Source organism: Sus scrofa, chromosome X, assembly GCF_054392235.1.
Source record: "Sus scrofa isolate SSC_HxYL_T2T_F1_AM1 chromosome X, Sscrofa_HxYL_maternal_Yorkshire_Landrace_v2.0, whole genome shotgun sequence".
Lineage (NCBI taxonomy): Eukaryota > Metazoa > Chordata > Mammalia > Artiodactyla > Suidae > Sus > Sus scrofa.
In genome coordinates, this window is record NC_139401.1 from 15,116,204 (window position 1) to 15,135,043 (window position 18,840).

The 18,840-nt window shown below is 39.2% G+C and overlaps 1 protein-coding gene and 1 long non-coding RNA gene across 4 annotated transcripts in view; one reads left to right on the plus strand and one right to left on the minus strand.

The window, feature by feature from the left end:
* The window catches only part of MOSPD2 (motile sperm domain containing 2), a 64,783-nt gene that overhangs the window by 42,980 nt on the left and 2,963 nt on the right, over window positions 1-18,840 (plus strand). For all 3 annotated transcript variants that reach the window (NM_001195355.1, XM_085006091.1, XM_005673413.4), the window contains 6 exon segments: window positions 2,395-2,571; window positions 3,250-3,362; window positions 8,279-8,375; window positions 9,169-9,265; window positions 9,523-9,652; window positions 18,564-18,666. In NM_001195355.1, coding sequence (NP_001182284.1) covers window positions 2,395-2,571; window positions 3,250-3,362; window positions 8,279-8,375; window positions 9,169-9,265; window positions 9,523-9,652; window positions 18,564-18,666 — 717 coding nt within the window.
* The window catches only part of LOC146394482 (uncharacterized), a 59,485-nt gene continuing 49,575 nt past the window's right edge, over window positions 8,931-18,840 (minus strand). The window contains exons 2-4 of the long non-coding RNA XR_014835766.1: window positions 17,929-18,078; window positions 12,764-12,935; window positions 8,931-10,525 (exon numbers count right to left, since the gene is read on the minus strand). This is a non-coding gene — a long non-coding RNA (uncharacterized LOC146394482). The remainder of the gene's footprint in view (window positions 10,526-12,763; window positions 12,936-17,928; window positions 18,079-18,840) is intronic.

Consider the following 18,840-nt stretch of genomic DNA (forward strand, 5'->3'; position numbering starts at 1 on the left):
TTTATATTTCACATTGTAACCTAGAAAAACATAGTATGGTTCATTTCAACCACTACCCTTAGTTAAAATAGCAGTTTGATTGATTTGTCATCTTTAATAATTTGACAATAGAACTGTTATATTTTACAATTAATAGCATGTAGTAAAAATTATTTTTAGGGGTGGAAAAAGTTATGTCCCTACTCTGTTGTTAGAGGTATATTCCCTCATGATTGTAGTTAAAATAGTAGTAGGACTACTATTCTTTTTCTTTTTTCTTTTTTTATTATTTTTTATTATTACTCAATAAATTTATCACATCTGTAGTTGTATAATGATCATAACAATCCAGTTTCACAGGATTTCCATCCCACAGCCCAAGCACATCCCCCCCACCCCCCAAACTGTCTCCTCCAGAGACCATAAGTTTTTCAATGTCTGTGAGTCAGCATCTGTTCTGCAAAGAAGTTCAGTCTGTCCATTTTTCAGATTCCACATGTCAGTGAAAGCATTGGATGTTGGTGTCTCATTGTGTATGGCTGACTTCACTTAGCATGATAATTTCTAGGTCCATCCATTTTGCTAAAAATGCCGGTATTTTGTTCCTTTTAATGGCTGAGTAATATTCCATTGTGTATATGTACCACATCTTCTTGATCCACTCCTCTCTTGATGGACATTTAGGTTGTTTCCATGTCTTGGCTGTTGCAAATCGTGCTGCAGTGAACATCAGAGTACATGTGTCTTTGGGAATCATGGTTTTCTCTGGATAGATGCCCAGGAGTGGGATTGCTGGGTCAAATGGTAGTTCTATGTTTAGTTTTCAGAGGCATCTCCATGCTGTTTTCCACAAGAGTTGCACCAATATAATCCCACCAACAGTGTACTAGGGTTCCTTTTTCTCCACACCCTCTCCAGCACTTGTTGTTTGTAGACTTTTTGATGATGGCCATTCTGGCTGGTGTCAGGTGGTACCTCATCGTGGTTTTGATTTGCATTTCTCTAATAATCAGTGATGTTGAACATCTTTTCATATGTTTTTTGGCCATCCATATGTCTTCTTTGGAGAATTGTCTGTTTAGATCTTCTGCCCATTTTTGGATGGGGTTGTTTGTTTTTTTGGTATGGAGCTGCAGAAGGTGTTTATAAATTTTGGAGATGAATCCCTTGTCAGTCGATTTACTTGCAAAGATTTTCTCCCATTCTGTGGGTTGTCTTTTTGTGTTGTTTAGGGTTTCCTTTGCTGTGCAGAAACCTTTCAGTTTGCTTAGGTCCCATTTGTTTATTTTTGTTTTTACTGTCAATACTCTAAGAGGTGGATCTGAGAAGATGTTGCTGTCGTTTATGTCAGAGAGTGTTTGGCCTGTGTTTTCCTCTAAGAGTTTTATAGTGTCTGGTCTTAAATCTAGGTCTTTCATCCATTTTGAGTTTATTTTTGTGTGTGGTGTTAGGGAGTGTTCTAATTTCATTCTTTTCCATGTGGCTGTCCAGTTTTCCCAGCACCACTTATTGAACAAGCTGTAGGACTACTATTCTTTAACATACATTTTTCCCCAAAAAGTAATACAAGCAACATGATTTTTTTAAAGCAGATAATACCAAAGACTTAAAAGTAGAATGCTTCAATGAAAAGTACATCTCCTTCCCCAGATCACTGCCCACAGACTCCCTATAGGCAGTCACTGAATCTAAGTTTTCTCTTCTTCTAGGGATATTCCATCTATTGTTATTTTTTTTCATCATGGTCACATACCACATAGTATATTCTATTGTGTTTTTTTGTATATAATTAATTTTGGTCATACCATATTGATTGATAGGGAGCTGCCTGATTCTTTAAACCATTGCAGAATATTCCATTATGTGGACCTAACAGTCTGTTATTTAATGCTTTCTCTTTTGAAGGACCATTAGTTGTTTTCTAATCTTTTGCCATTACTAACATCGCTGCAGTGAATATCCTGATACCTAACTCTTGGTAGCTGGGTGCAGCAGTATCTGTAGAAGATAAACTCCTAGAATGAAAACCATTAGTTCAATGGGTATATTTAGTTTAAGTTTTGCTAGATGTTACCAAATTGCCCTCTAAAGAGATTGTGCCACTTTACCAATCATGTGTGAGGATGCTTGAGTCATCCTTGCCAACACCACATATTCTCACTTTTTAAACACTTTTCCAGTCTCAGGTGAAATATATCGTGGTATTAAGTTGGATTTCTTTTATTGTAAGTGATGTAGAACATCGTTTTTATGATTTAAAAGGCAGTCCATTCTTTTCAGTCAACTCTGTCATTCCTTTATTATTTGTTTTGTTGGGTTATTACATTGTTGATTTGTGTATATTAACAAAAACTGTTTCTGTTATATGTGGTATGTATTTTCCCAGTTATGACTTAAAAAATTCTTTTCTGTCAGGATCCTTTCAAGTATAGCTATCCACCACTAGTAGATGATGACTTCCAGACACCCTTGTGTGAAAATGGACCCATTGCCAGCGAGGATGAAGCTTCGAGTAAAGAAGATCTAGAAAGTGATGGCAAAGAATCCTTAGAAACAGTTTCTAATGAAGAACAAGCAGCTTTTCTTAAAAAGGTAATTTGAATGATAAAATGAAATTGAGACAAACGCTTTGACCCAGCCCCAGTGCTACCGCTAGATGCGCTATGTGATTTTGGGTGATTCACTTAACTCACTGCCTTTCCACATCTTAGTATGTAGAAAGAAAGAGGGGGGTTCCCTGGTGGCTTAGTGGTTAAGGATTCAGCTTTGTCACTATGGAGAAGAAGGAAAGAGGAAGGGTGGCACTAGCTGTGTCACTGCAGTATATAAAAGGCTGTCTCCTTGCTTTTGTATAAAATGGCGAAACAAACCTGCAAAAAACTGTTTCATCTAAAATAAAGTAAAAGTAATTAATTTAAAACATTACCTTGATACACTTCCTCTATTTCACTTTTAAAGAACATTTTGTTATCTTTTTATGAGTCATCAGGAGCTTGATAGAGGGATAAATATACCACAGTGTAAAACAGATTCTGGAAGGAAAGACCATGTTATACTTTTTATAGGGGCCTAGTTACAAAATGGGCAGTCAAATACATATTAATGATCATCTTACTGTATGCTATATAGATAATTTAGATATAATAAACCTACGTTAAAGATTATAATTTGGATTGAATCACTACAATTTTTATTTTTTGAACTAATGAACTGGCTATCAGTGTGAAACTCATTTTATCTTTTTCTTCATATATATTTTTTCATCTTTAGAGTAATGTAACCGAACCTACTTCCAAAGCAGAAGAGAGTGAAAAAGTTGATTCCAAAATGAGAGCTTTCAAGAAACCACTGAGTGTATTTAAAGGGCCCTTATTACACATCAGGTAATAGTTGAGGATTTTATTAGCTGTGCTTTCATAACATATCTTGATCACCTTGAGGGAACTGCAAAATTAAACTTTTGGACTATTGGAAATAGAAAATTATGGGTTATCTGAAGACTCAGTCTTGGTTTCCAGACATAGTGGTTTTTTGTAGCTACCTTTTTATTTATTCTGTTGAGTGTGTTTAAGGGCCTTTATCCCACATCAGGTAGTAAAAGCAAATATTCATACATTAACAAGTCTGAATGACATTAATTTTTCTCATTTTACTGATAGTGTTTGACTTGTACAAGTTTGCAGCTGCCAGAAATGATCTTGAAGTAGCCATTTATCGATTTGACTTTCCAAAAGCTAAAACTAAACCAGAAGTTGACAAAAGCCAGACTTCAGCACATCTCTTCTTCCCTTTCTAGGTTGTTCAGTCCAAAAAATTCAGTATGGTTTCTTCATCATTACATAAACACCTTTCTCACTAATGATGCTTTTGATTGGTAAATCTATACAGCCTTACGTTCATAATATGTTTTACCAACTTTATTTAGTGATGTCCTCTAATGGATCATGTTCTATCCCTATTGAAACCTTTCTATGTAAGTGTTTTAGGTATGACTCCTACGAACAACACAGCCAGACATTTTACAGATCAATCTGAAATTCTCTAATTGACAAGATTGGTTTGTTTACATATTTTTTTTTAATTTTTTGGTTTCTAGGGTCACACGTGTGGCATATGGAGGTTCCCAGGCTAGGGGTTGAATCAGAGCTGCAGCTGCCAGCCTACACCACAGCCATAGCAACACCAGATCTGAGCCGCATCTGTGACCTACACCACAGCTCACAGCAACGCTGGTCCTTAACCTACTGATCGAGGCCAGGGATTGAACCTGCAACCTCACGGTTCCTAGTTGGATTCATTTCTGCTGTGCCACAATGGGAACTCCTATATATATTTTGTTTTATTTGGATTTATCTTCACCATCGGCCTAAGTGTGTGTGTGTGAGAGGGAGGGAAGGAAGCACACACACACAGAAACAATCATGTTGTCTGTGCTTTTTTTTCTTTGTCATTTCCCCCCTTCAGAGTTTGTTTCTCATTTTTCCCTTTAATAGTAAGGAAGTGACACACTGGTTTTTCACTGGAGGCCTATGAAAATCATAGGCTCCGAACTGTCGGGGTACAGCTGGAAGAACTGACTAGGGAGAAAGCCAAAGCGAGTGGGGCAGCTTCTAGGGCTGCACCGTGGGCTCTGCAATACCCTGCCCCACCCCCGGAAAATCACAGTGCTTCTCCGTGACATGCACAGGGCCCTCACCAACCTCTGTCTCCCCAGAGTTTTTCAAGGTTTTTGTGCAGTTTTGAGATCCATGACCTTCCTGTCTTTTCTGTGGCGTATGTCAGATTGGGTTCTAAGAAGAAGCCAGCAGCCATGCCAGTCGAACTCCTGTCCAGAGCTAGGCAGAGTTCTCCTGGGAGAGCACTGACTTAAAAATGCGTGGTCTCTAGATGAATCTCTCTGCTGTGTAGACATTCCTGATACAAAATGCATCTATTTAAAGATGGACCTCAGCATCTAGGGCTGTCTGAAGAATTCACCTTTTTTCCCAAAAAAAAAACGCAGTCCTCCGCATTGTTTGGAGGCACATGATACAATTTGGCTCATACAATTAAACTACACAAACTTTGCTGGAGTCTTGTAGTTTTTTGTTTAGGTCGTGGGCATTACAGTGGCCAGTAATAGTAAAATTTCTATTTTGAGGCTCACATTTTGTTTTTTGACATATTTTTCCTGTAGTTTCCACCTCAAATATTGTTTTGTTTCTCCTTCCGTATTACTTAGAAAAATCCTTTAGTTAGGAATTATTGTGTTACTTAAATATATTCCCACTAATCTTTTTAAGTTATAGTTTTCTTTGTTGGTGTATAAAAATGTGCCTCATTCTAAATGTTTATACTTAGGTAAAGTTGAAGTGGGAATTTCTTCTTTGGTTTTATCTATCACCTACCAAAGAGTTTATTTTTTTTCTATTATTTATTTTTTTAATTGCTCAAATGAATTTATCACATCTATAGTTGTATAATGATCATAACAATCCATTTTCACAGGATTTCCATCCCACAGCCCAAGCACATCCCCCCACCCCCTGAACTGTCTCCTCCAGAGACCATAAGTTTTTCAATGTCTGTGAGTCAGCATCTGTTCTGCAAAGTTCATTCTGTCCTTTTTTCAGATTCCACATGTCAGTGAAAGCATTTGATGTGGATGTCTCATTGTATGGCTGACTTCACTTAGCATGATCATTTCTAGGTCCATCCATGTTGCAAAAAATGCTGGTATTTCGTTCTTTTTAATGGCTGAGTAATATTCCATTGTGTATATGTACCACATCTTGATCCACGCCTCTGTCGATGGACATTTAGGTTGTTTCCATGTCTTGGCTATTACAAATCGTGCTGCAGTGAACACTGGAGTATATGTGTCTTTGCGAGTTGTGGTTTTCTCTGGGTAGATGCCCAGGAGTAGGATTGCTGGGTCACATGGTAGTTCTATGTTTAGTTTTCTGAGGAATCTCCATACTGCTTTCCACATTGGTTGCACCAATTGACAATCGCACCAACAGTGTCATAGGGTTCCTTTTTCTCCACACCCTCTCCAGCACTTGTTGTTTGTAGACTTTTTGATGATGGCCATTCTGGCTGGTGTCAGGTGGTAGGTACCTCATCGTGGTTTTGATTTGCATTTCTCTAATAATCAGTGCTGTTGAACATCTTTTCATGTGTTTTTGGCCATCTGTGTGTCTTCTTTGGAGAACTGTCTGTTTAGATCTTCTGCCCATTTTTGGATGGGGTTGTTTGTTTTTTTGGTATGGAGCTGCAGAAGGTGTTTATAAATTTTGGAGATGAATCCCTTGTCAGTTGATTCACTTGCAAAGATTTTCTCCCATTCTGTGGGTTGTCTTTTTGTGTTGTTTAGGGTTTCCTTTGCTGTGCAGAAACTTTTCAGTTTGCTTAGGTCCCATTTGTTTATTTTTGTTTTTACTGTCAATACTCTAAGAGGTGGATCTGAGAAGATGTTGCTGTCGTTTATGTCAGAGAGTGTTTGGCCTGTGTTTTCCTCTAAGAGTTTTATAGTGTCTGGTCTTAAATCTAGGTCTTTCATCCATTTTGAGTTTATTTTTGTGTGTGGTGTTAGGGAGTGTTCTAATTTCATTCTTTTCCATGTGGCTGTCCAGTTTTCCCAGCACCACTTATTGAACAAGCTGTCCTTTCTCCATTGTATATTCTTGCCTCCTTTGTCATAGATGAGTTAGCTGTAGGTGCGTGGATTTAATTCTGGGCTTTCTATCCTGTTCCACTGATCTATATTTCTGTCTTTGTGCCAGTACCATGCAGTTTTGATGACTGTTGCTTTGTAGTATAGTCTGAAGTCCGGGAGCCTGATTCCTCCAGCTCCCTTTTTCTTCTTTAGGATGTCTTTGGCTATTCTGGGTCTTTTGTGTTTCCAAACAAACTTTAAAATATCTTGTTCGAGTTCTGTGAAAAATGTCCTCAGTAGTTAGATAGGGATTGCATTGAATCTGTAGATTGCCTTAGGTAATATAGCCATTTTGATAGTATTAACTCTTCCAATCCACGAGCATGGTATATCTTTCCATCTATTTGTGTCATCTTTGATTTCTTTCATCAGGGTCTATAATTTTCAGCGTACAGGTCTTTTGTCTCTTTAGGTAGGTTTACTCCTAGGTATTTTATTCTTTTGGGTGCAATGGTAAATGGGATTGCTTCTCTAATTTCCTTTTCTGCTTTTTCATTGTTAGTATACAGAAATGCTATCGATTTCTGTGTATTGATTTTGTATCCTGCAGCTTTGCCAAATTCATGGATGAGCTCTAACAGTTTTCTCGTAGAGTCTTTAGGATTCTCTAGGTATAGTATGTCATCTGCAAATAGTGATAGTTTTACTTCTTCCTTTCCAATTTGGATTCCTTTTATTTCTTTTACTTCTCTGATTGCTGTGGCTAGGACTTCCAGAACTATGTTGAATAGTAGTGGCGAGAGCGGACATCCTTGTCTTGTTCCTGATCTCAGCGGGAATTTTTCCAGCTTTTCACCATTGAGAATGATGTTCGCTGTGGGTTTGTCATATATGGCCTTTATCATGTTGAGGTAGGTTCCCGTTATGCCCACTTTCTGAAGGGTTTTTATCAGAAATGGGTGTTGGATTTTGTCAAAGGCTTTTTTCATGTCTATTGAGAGGATCATATGGTTTTTATTCTTCAGTTTGTCAATGTGGTGTATCACACTGATGGATTTGCGGATATTGAAGAACCCTTGCATCCCTGGGATAAATCCCACTTGATCTTGATGTGCAATCCTTTTAATGTATTGTTGGATGCGGTTTGCTAGTATTTTGTTGAGGATTTTTGCATCGATGTTCATCAGTGTAATTGGCCTGTAGTTTTCTTTTTTTGTGGAATATTTGTCTGGTTTTTGTACCAGGGTGATGGTGGCCTCATCGAATGAGTTTGGGAGTATCCCTTCCTCTGCAATTTTTTGAAATAGTTTCAGGAGGAGATTTGTTAGCTCTTCTCTAAATGTTTGATACCAAAGAGTTTAAATAAATGCACCTTACAGTGGTACAGATTATAGGACTAGTTTAGAATCTTCCTAATGCTCTCTTCTGTTCCCTCCTATTTTGCTTTTGATCTTGGGGGAAACCATAGGACATATTAAGTAGCATGCATTGACTCAATAGGATTAAAATACAAATTATATTAGGTATTGTTTTATCATCTTTTGATGAAATCTCTATACAAATGAGTGTAAAATATTAACCAAATACTTTCATTCAAGCTTATGATTAGATTGTCATTTATTCTGAGCAGTATCAATACTTTATTCTTTTGTGCCCACCTAGCCCAGCAGAAGAACTGTATTTTGGAAGTACAGAATCTGGAGAAAAGAAAGCTTTAATAGTGTTGACAAATGTAACTAAAAACATAGTGGCATTTAAGGTAAATATCTGAAAGATATGAGTTATGTGTGAAAATTGAAAAATTGATCATTTTGAACTTGCATGTTTTTATTTATGATATATTTAGGCTTGTCATGCTTCCTTCTAGTTCTAACCATGTGTCATAGCTTATCTAAAATGTCCCCTGACATCTATATCTCAGTCTTTAATGTACACTGATAGGGTACTGTCCAAATTAACCCCAGGGTTTAATGTTTGTTGTAAAAAGTAAATAAATAAGCAAAATCACTCTTCATTATATGAGTGATTCATAACAGTGAAAAATTATAAAATCACAAGTTCCTTTTCCCCCAAGTGTGGTATATTCTGGAGTATAGTTTATAGTGGATACTAACCTGACTCTGAGCATTAAGTATAATAGGACTGAGTTCATCATTGCCCTGTGTTCTAGGCATTTCTTCCTTAAGTCATCTACTTTGTGGATGTCCTTTGATTATCTACTGTTTTTAAATTTGTGAATGCCATTGTAGCATGTTCTAACATGCATTGTTTTTTAATATGAATTATTGAACTCAGGCAATTAACACGATAAATATTAACATTTGGATTAATTTTTTATTTAAGAGGAAAGCTAAGTGACAGTGGGACTGATGAGTGTATTTTTAAAAAAGATCAAGATGCTTTTTTCCTATTGATGGGAAAAGATACATTCCATGCATAACCACCAAGGGTGTTTTATAGACTCAATTAACTGATTTTTTTAAGTCATTTAAAAGCCACTTCCCCCAAAAAAAGTATAGAGGTTATTATGTGACTACTGTTTTTATAAACAGGTGAGAACAACTGCTCCAGAAAAATACAGAGTCAAGCCAAGCAACAGCAGCTGTGATCCTGGTGCATCAATTGATATAGTTGTGTCTCCCCACGGGGGTGAGTTGTCACCGGGTGGAATGTTGGGGTTTGGGGACCTGGGGCTGGGTGATGAGTCAGCAGAGCTGGGCTGGAATCTAGAAATTAGCAGAGTGTCAGCAACTCATCTCACCACACTCTGGGCAGCTCTTTTCTCACCTGTAAAATGAGGTGGGTGAATGGGTCTCATTAACATTAGGCATTGAATAATGCCTAAGCCACATATCTGACCCCTTGTAAAGGTTCCTGTTTATGTAAGTTATCCTTTTGGAATTCAGGTTTAACAGTCTCTGCCCAAGATCGTTTTCTCATAATGGCTGCAGAAATGGAACAGTCATCTGGCACAGGCCAAACAGAATTGACTCAGTTCTGGAAAGAAGTTCCCAGAAACAAAGTGATGGAACACAGGTACGCTTTTTACTCAAAGGCTCTCAAACTGCAATAGGAAGACTCCGAAAGAGTAATGTGTTTAACATGGGCTAGGCAGGCATTCCTGCCTTCTTCCATCTAATAGACATCTAGGGTTACAGCGTGGGCCCCAAGCCCTCCAAGGCTCTGGGGTGCCCAAGTGAATGAGACCTGAAGTCTCCAGGAGATTGCTAGTAGCAGACACTAGCTTGTAGGCCAGTGCAAGCATCTGGGTGTGTCAGTATTACAAACACAGATCTCTAGTCCAGCAGTTACTCATCTTATATAATAGAATATTTGTTGCAGCATTGTTTGTACTAGTGAAAAATGGGAAAGAACCTAAACGATCACCAGTAAAGCAACAGTGAAATGCATTTGAGTATGTCCACACTAAGAGGTACTCTTCAGCCATTCAGAAGAGGGTAGTATGTCTGTCTGTTCTGATACAGGGAAGATGTGTATGATATACTATTAGGAACAGGAAAAAAAAACCCTATTTATAGAAACATATGTATGACAGTTACCCTATTTAAGAGAAAACCCTGTGACTGTACAGGCATATACATTTATGTCTGTGTGTGTCCATGCAGGTATGTCAAGTCTTGAGAAGATGTATAGAAAAGAGAAGGTTGGTTGTGGTCTTTTTTTTCAGAGCATGCCCAGTTTTGTCCCCCAAGGGACACTTGTCAATACCTGGAGACATTGTTGGTTGTCATAACTGGACAGTGGGGTGCTGCTCAATATCCCACAATGCACAAGACCGCTCCACTTAACAAGGATTGATCCAGCCCCAAATGTCAGTGGTGCCAAGATCCAGAGAGTTCAGTTGAAGGTAGTTAAAGGATGGCTACTCTGATGACATTTGAGTAGGACCTGAAGGAAATGAGAGTAAGCTAAATAAATAAATGGAAAAAGAGCTTTCTAGGTAGAGGGACTCACAAATGAAAAAGAAGTGTGTTTGGCCTATGTGATGAATAGCAAGGTGGTCCATATAGCCTGAACCCAGTAAGAGTGACAGTAGGGAGCCAGGTCATTGCCATAATTAGAACTTCTGATTTTGAGAGGAGAAACTGTTAGTTGGTGCCGAGCAGAGCCAAGAAATGATCTGGCTTATTTTTTTTAAAGGATTATTTTGCAGGGGGTGGGGGCTGGGGCTCTGTAAACAATAGACTATGGGCAGACACAAGTAAAAGAGTGATACTGAGTTAACACTTAAGTAGAACTTGCTCTATTGCCAGCACTGGTTTAAGTGTGTTACCCCCCCCCTTTTTTTTTTTGGCTTTTTTTTTTCCAAAGGACCACACCCGCAGCATATGGAGGTTCCCAGGCTAGGAATCAAATTGGAGCTGTAGCCGCTGGCCTATGCCACAGCCAATGCCATATCAGAGCCGCGTCTGCAGCCTACACCACAGTTCACGGGAAAGCCAGATCCCCAACACAGCAAGGCTAGGGATCGAACCCAAGTCCTCATGGCTGCTAGTCAGATTCATTTCCATTGAGCCACAATGGGAACTCCAAAAATACGTTACTCTTATGTATTCATTTAGCCACTAAAACAGCCGTAGGTCATAGGTAGTTATTTGCCCCACTTTATAAATGAGAAGATGGGAAGCCCAGTAATGGTTGCCATTGAGTTAAATCTTCAGAAAAGGAGTTGCAAGAATACAGATGTGGCCAGAAGAGAGGATGAGAGGCTCCATATGAGAAAGAATGTTGGAGAGGCCGACAGAGCACAAAGGAGCAGCTTGGTCAACATCATAAAACCAGTGAGAACGCTGACCCAATCTGAAACGCCTTGGACAAGGAGCCACTCATAGAGGAGAGGAGAACAAGAATGGGCCGGGGAAGATGAGCTCTATTTCCTCTGGGCTAGGTCTTACTTTTTCCCAGTGAGGGAGGTAAACTTAGAGCTGGCCTGGAGTAGTTAGTGGCCAGAGGAGGACAATACAAGAGTCAGGAGGGAAACCAGTAGGTGAGCTGTGTCATCAAAGCCCAAGTTAGAGTGCTGCTGGTGACATCATGGTCATTGATGACCTCACAAGGAACAGTTGGCACAAGCCAGATGCCAAAGAAACAAAACTCCCCAGGAGGTTTGACTTGTTGGGGAGGGCCTGGGGTCATATGTGGAAGGAAGAATGTAGTGATATAGGGATTATGTGGGCTTTTTAATGGGGAGATAACTGAGCACTATGTAAAACCATCATAAGGACCATTTCAGAAGGAGGGGCTGACCTTACAAGAGAAGTTGTTGGCAGTGAAATCCCTGAGAAAGTTAGAAGGAACAGAACCTAAGGCCCAGGATGGCTTTGACTGTTTTTAGATGGAGTAGTTAGATATTTAAATTTTCGAGTTATATGACAGGAGGGCCTAGTTTTGAAGTTCTTAGGAAAACAGTACCTCAAAATTAGGGTTTGGGGGTTTGTGGGGTTTTGGGCTTTTTTTTGGTTTTTTTTTTTTTTTTTGGTTTTGTTATATATGAGTTGCTTTGTTGTTCTCTTTTTCATAAACCAGTTCTGAATGGCTTACTGTTCTGTAACTGGCAAAAGGGGATCACTTATCTCACAGAAACAGCGAAGACTTGGTGGTTTGGTACTGAAGGCCCAGGTTAATACAGTGTCTCTCATCTAGAAGAGGTGGTTTCCTTCCTACTGAAAAACTATGCACACTGTTCTAGATGGTAATAGAGCACTTTGTAATTGCTTGTGTTATACATGCAATAACAAGTTAGAAGATGTAGGAAAGGAAAAATAACTTTCCCTCTACCCTTCTAGGTTCTTGGCTGAGACCCATCTCTAATAAAAGACAGATCAACAGAGAGAAACAGACCAAAATGGCATTAACATGCATATCTTAGGTAAACAGGGGAGAGACCCAGAAAAGCCCAGTAACTCTCCCAAATGGCCCAAGCTACCACCTTCAGTACCATCTCCAGCTAAAGACAAAACAAAGATGATGAGGGGTGGGGGGAAGCCAATTAGCAGAGGCTATCAGGAAAAGCACAGCCAACAAAGGTAAGGTTGTTATGCCAGTTTAGGCAAATTCCTCTCTTCTTGAGGTTCCCAAAATATCCTGAGGTTCCTGAGCTTGCCAGAAGTGACCTTCCTTACTCACCTGGGAAGGCAGTCTGGAACCCTGTAAGCAAGGTACCAGGTGAGTTTTTTCCAAGGGTCTTCAGTTCCTTAAAGCCATCTGGTCATATCTGACTTTACTCATTTCATTTTCAAATATGACATTTGAGTCAAAGTCTTGACAATAACCATGTAACCATGTCTCCAATTATATCCTGTTATAAGAAGAACAGATTCTCATTGAACTTATGCAGATAACTATATCACCATGAAAAGGAATAGTCACAAAGTTGCTAAATTCTGGAGGCATCGAGTATGGAGAAAAATTGTTTCAAGTCTGCTTACAATGGTGTAACTCACCAAATTGCCATAAATCATAGATAGCTTAAGAGAAAAAGTTTTACTTATAAGTGGAGAAACAAAACATTATGTTTCAAACAAAAAGTCATGATAATTATAATCATTCTCATCAGGTTCCTTCAGTGCCGTGTTATTAATTTTTGTTCTGATTGAATCCAGTTTTTGCATTAGTTCTGGAACTTCTTACCCAATTCAATTTTACAATCTTAAAGTTATCAGAAACCTATATTATAGAATACTTGTCAGAGTCCTTGCTGCAAATCTCTTTGAAGGTGAAACGTGTATCTATACAAATACAATCAAGAAATTAGAAGGTTTAGTATTCATATTTGACAATGCGTCCAGTGTAATTTAACATATCAAATAAGCCTAATTAGCATCTTTTTAAAAGGAGAGAATACATCTTCTGCGGTGTTCCAGGAACCCTCTGGGAGAATCCCAGAGTTAGTTTGAGGTCAAAAAGACCGTCTTTGGAATTTGATTTAGGGAAGTTTGTCAAAAAATACCAAAAGGTTTTTGGAAACTTGACTAAATAGAATCGTAAATCATTATGAAGCAATACTTAATTTCTAAGTTAACCAAAGTAGCAGTTTAAAAAATTTTCAAAGGCAAATGCAGGTCACATAGTTGTGAGTAAAACTTAACTCTTTAACTTTTGAAAGACTCAGTGTTCGTGTTTGGGAGTTCCCGTCATGGCTCAGTGGTTAACGAACCCGACTAGTATCCATGAGGATGCAGGTTCGATCCCTGGCCTCACTCAGTGGGTTAAGGATCCAGTGTTGCTGTGAGCTGTGGTGTAGGCCGGCAGCTGCAGCTCTGATTCCACCCCCTAGCCTGGGAACTTCCATATGCTGTGGATGAGGCCCTAAAAAGACCAAAAAACAAAAAAACAAAACAAAAGCTCAATTTTCTAAAGTAATCAAACGTCTAATGATAAAGACAACATGAAACACGGGAAATTGTTTTGATAAAAGGCAAAATCTTTGCTTTCTAGGCAGATTACTTAAAAAGGTAAAGAAAAACCTTTCATAGTCTCATTAGGAGCAGACCACTAGTCCAGTAAAACTTTGTTCTGTTAGCAAATGAAAGAAAGTTTAGTTTGACATAATTAACACTACTGATAAGCTTATTTTTAAAACCCTAAAAAGAAATTCATTCAATTTTAGCCAGCTTGACTACACCAGGTACAATTTTCTCATTCTTTCTCTTCCCAACTTTCTATATCCACTTAATTTGTCCTTTGTTCTCCTATTCCCTATTCTGAAATAGCTAGCTTTTTACTTTAGGGTAAAATAACCTTCATTTTCCCTTAACAAAAATGCATCTTCATACCTTCTCTTGGCCAAAAACACATGCTACTTCTTGGATACAGAGGTGTTATACTTACTATTTCTGGTAGTTTTAATAACTCTTAGAAACCTTACTTTCTAGTGAAAACTAAAAAGCACCTGCAGTCTGTGACAGCAGTATTCTTTTAGATTGGCAAATTTATGAATATATATATATATTGTAATTTCTAGAAGCATATGCTTCCTCATAGTCCAGCTTTTCAGTGTGGCACAAGATACGTTTACTCATAAACCCAAGTATCTTTCATTCTATAGTCAAAACCTAAAAGTAGATAAACATGTGGAGTACTTAATATTTCGGTATTTTATCTTATTTGGAAATGATCTAGATATTCAGTGATTTTCCCATCATTTAAATTTAACTTAGCAAAACTCTATAAAAGTTTCAAGTTACCAAAAACATTTAGAAAACTGCTAAGTAGATATGCCATAAAACACTCATTGCCGAGAATTTCACCTAAAAACTTTTATCCCACTGACATCTATCTAATTCCCTTGTTCCCAACACTTATATTTAGACTACTCATAAAAGCATCGAGACATTACACAAAATCAGTCTTATCCAAAGTTTTTTTTTTCTTGCTGACAAATTTGGTAACAGATAACGTGAACTTATTTGAATAGTAAACCCAGGTAGAATAAAACTCACATGTCTGCATTATATCTAATGTTGATAACTCTGAAGACCTACCTGTTTAATTAAACCAAACCTACCTTTTATTTACCAAAGAGTATCCCCAAATCATGTGAATGTCAAAAAGAATTGGGGTTAGTTTCAATATTTCTGAGAGTTTCAGGAATACTTCATTTGAAAAACACTTATTTTTCTTTAAGCCAATTAGTGCTTTTACAAATTAATTTTGGCACTACCCTTCAGAGGTCGAAAAATATCACATATTTATAACATACATAAACATATATAAACACACAGATGCCAACAGAGACCCTACAGCTTTGGTTCTAAAATTTTAGCCATGAATTAGGTGTAGTAACACAAAACTCACTGGTTTATAAAAGTTGGATCCAGGGAGTTCCCGTCGTGGCGCAGTGGTTAACGAATCCGACTAGGAACCATGAGGTTGCGGGTTCGGTCCCTGCCCTTGCTCAGTGGGTTAAGGATCCGGCGTTGCCGTGAGCTGTGGTGTAGGTCGCAGACGCGGCTCGGATCCTGTGTTGCTGTGGCTCTGGCATAGGCCGGTGGCTACAGCTCCAATTCAACTCCTAGCCTGGGAACCTCCATATGCTGCGGGAGCGGCCCAAGAAATAACAACAACAACAACAAAAAGACAAAAGACAAAAAGACCAAAAAAAAAAAAAAAAAAAAGTTGGATCCAAATTGTGTTTCTGGCAGTTGGAATAAGTTTACCTGCTCAGAGCGCTAGAGCTTTTTTGTTTTTTTTTTTTTACTAATATTTGTATTTTTTTTTTCATTTGCCTAACTTCAAAATAATAGCTCCTTTTACTCCTTTTTTTTTTTTTTTTTTTTTCTTTTCTAAGGCCGCACCTGCCGCATAGGAAGATTCCCCAGCTAGGGGTCTAATCAGAGCCGTTGCTGCCAACCTACACCAGAGCCACAGCAACGCGGGATCCGAGCCGCGTCTGCGACCTATACGACAGCTCACGGCAACACCGGATCCTTAACCCACCGAGCAAGGCCAGGGATCGAACCCGCAACCTCATGGTTCCTAGTCGGATTCGTTAGCCACTGAGCCATAACGGGAAATCCTCCTTTTACTCCTTCTAATGAAAAATCATTTTTCTGATGTTTGCATTTCTAAGAGCTGGCTATCAGGTCCTAGAGAAAGTGGGGTAGAAAATTTATGTCTCAACGGCACAGAGGAAGCATGTGCTTTTTTTTTCTTGGGAGTTTTGGGACGTGTTTGCCTATTATCAGAGGTTTAGAGTAATTATTTAATTTTTTTTTTTCTAAGTGCAGAACAGTCCTGATTGTAGTGTGCTGGTCTTTTATAATACCTACAAGTATTTGAGATAAATAGGGCAGGTTTGGGGATCGGTCAAGATGGGTGAACTTTGAATTGCTTCTAGAGCTGCATTTCTGGTTTTGTAAAGATTTGCAAGAGAAAGACAGTTGCTTTAAATTCCTAAAAATACTGGCTTGCTGCCTGAGTGATAGCAAGGGACTGACGCACTCATCCAACTGCATTTTCTTCAATGTGCTTTATATCAGGGAGAAGATTTCCAATTAAGATGAGAATCAAATGATTTCTATGTTCTGGACTTCTAGGGCTTAGTGCGGCATGCCTTTTTACATAGTCTGTATCAAGTGTTCAACAAAGGCCTCTGAATGCTCTTTTTCTACGTGTACAGTTCAACCTTGGACCAATTCACCTGTAAGGGAAAAGGCCCCTGCTATTGCTTCTGCCAGCCCCTGAACATCAGCCTGCAACTGATCCATTTCCTGATCATTTGTAGGCGGGCCTGGGAGAAACTCTTGTCACATTTCCTTTGTCAGTGTGCCTGTTTTCCCAGGGGACCATCTGGCTCTTCTGATGATGGGTGTGAAGAACACCCCTTAGCAGCCAGTCAAGGTCCCCGTGAGTGAGGAACTGAATGGCCACTAATCCTTTTAACTGTTCTCTAAATTTGGTAGATAGCTTCTGAAAGTAGAGGTTAAAAGAGCTTTGTAATTTCATCTTGCTAAGGACATCCCTAAGGCTAGCCACCATACTCCTTCATGTCCTCCTTTCAAGTTGGTCTTTCCAGAGAAGTTCTTCCAAATTCAAAAGATCCATCATTTGGCCATTGACAAGTAGGATCTTATATTAATCTCAATAGCAACTCAACCCAATAAGCGTTTTGATGGCTTAACCCTGAATGCAAGAAGCATCCCAAAAGAGGGTGCAAAAGGTGGAGCCCTCACAAGATTTGGTGAGTTCACCCCCAGTGTTGGCTTAAGAAAGCAGAGACCTTCGTGGGGACAGGTGCTAAGAATAATGTGAAAAGTGCCTCTGGTTTGCCCCAAGAATGGGCAATGCCTTCAGTTACAGACCTACTCTGTGACACCGGGTAGGCGCTTCTGCAACAGGACTGTGCCATTACTAAGTCAGACAAGGAAGGTTGAGATGCCAAGGGCCCCTTACGGACCAGGTCCTCTTATGACAAACTCCCACGAGAGCCAATAGGGTCAGAGAATGCCATGCATCATTCTGTGTCTCGGATCCCCAGCCTGTTCAGTTGGTCGCCAGATGCAGGCAGACACATGCATCCTCCAGCCAGCAGCGACCAGAGAATATTCTCACTGGTCATAAAGCCAAGCTCCCAAGACAGCTGCACTGTGATTCCCCTTAGGACAAACAACACAAAAGACAGAGATGAAACCATGGCCACCTGTGGGAGGAAAGAGGATTAAGAGAAAAGAAAAGTACTCATAACAAAAATGTCTACCGAAGTCAATCTGCCTAAGAAACTAGCAGACAAAACCATTTGTTTCTCCTACTAATCTAAATGTGGAAAGGAAGGGACAAGGTGAAACATTTACCTTCCTCTCTCAACCTGGCACCAGGAGAGCTGACTTTGGTACTTTGGTAAGAACTCTTGCCCTTCTCTGGCTTCTGCCAGTTTCCCAGGATCCCATGTGTAGGTTCCCAAGCGAGTGTGGTATCTCAGCAGGCAGTGGTGGCTCGTCAAACTGTAGGAGAAGAAAAATAATTCTCCCACTGCTTTTCTAGGTTCTTGGCTGAGAAACTCCACCCTATCCCCCCACAATCATAGACAGATGAACAGGAGAAAGACAGAAGTTTAATAGCACGTACACCTCCCGTATATGTGAGAGATACCCAGGCAAACAGTCAAACTCCCCGAAATGGCTTATGGACACCACCTTTAATACCACCTCCAGCTAGAGATAAAAGGTGATGTTGGGGGGTGAGGGAGCCAGTTACGGCAGGATGTCAGGAAAAGCACAGTATACACAGGCAAGTTTGTTGTTCACACTTAGGTCGGTGCCTTTCTCCACTGAGTTTCTAGAGGTTTCTAGAGTTTTGAATCCTCTCTCTGGTACAGAGAGGGAGACATCCTTACAAATAGAGATTTCCTTTGTAAACTATAAATGGCTTTTACAGAAGGGTAACTTCTCAGTTTTCAGAGCTTCTCCTGTGTTTGCTGTTTCCATAGGTTAAGATGCCATATTGTTGAGAGCAGTAAGCCAACCACTCTTACATTAAAAGACCATGCTTTTAACATGTCAGATAAAACCAATGAAGATCTATTTCTGCAAGTAAGTGTTATTTCTTCCTAACAGAAATGAAGTTGTTAATGTCAATCAATATTAGGAATCCATTTTTCCCACCACCATGAGGGAAAGCTTTGACATAGATGCGACAGAAATGCTCTCTTCTTTGTGAAGGGAAGCCAGATCAGAAATGGTAAGCAGTAGGTAACTTTTGGAGAT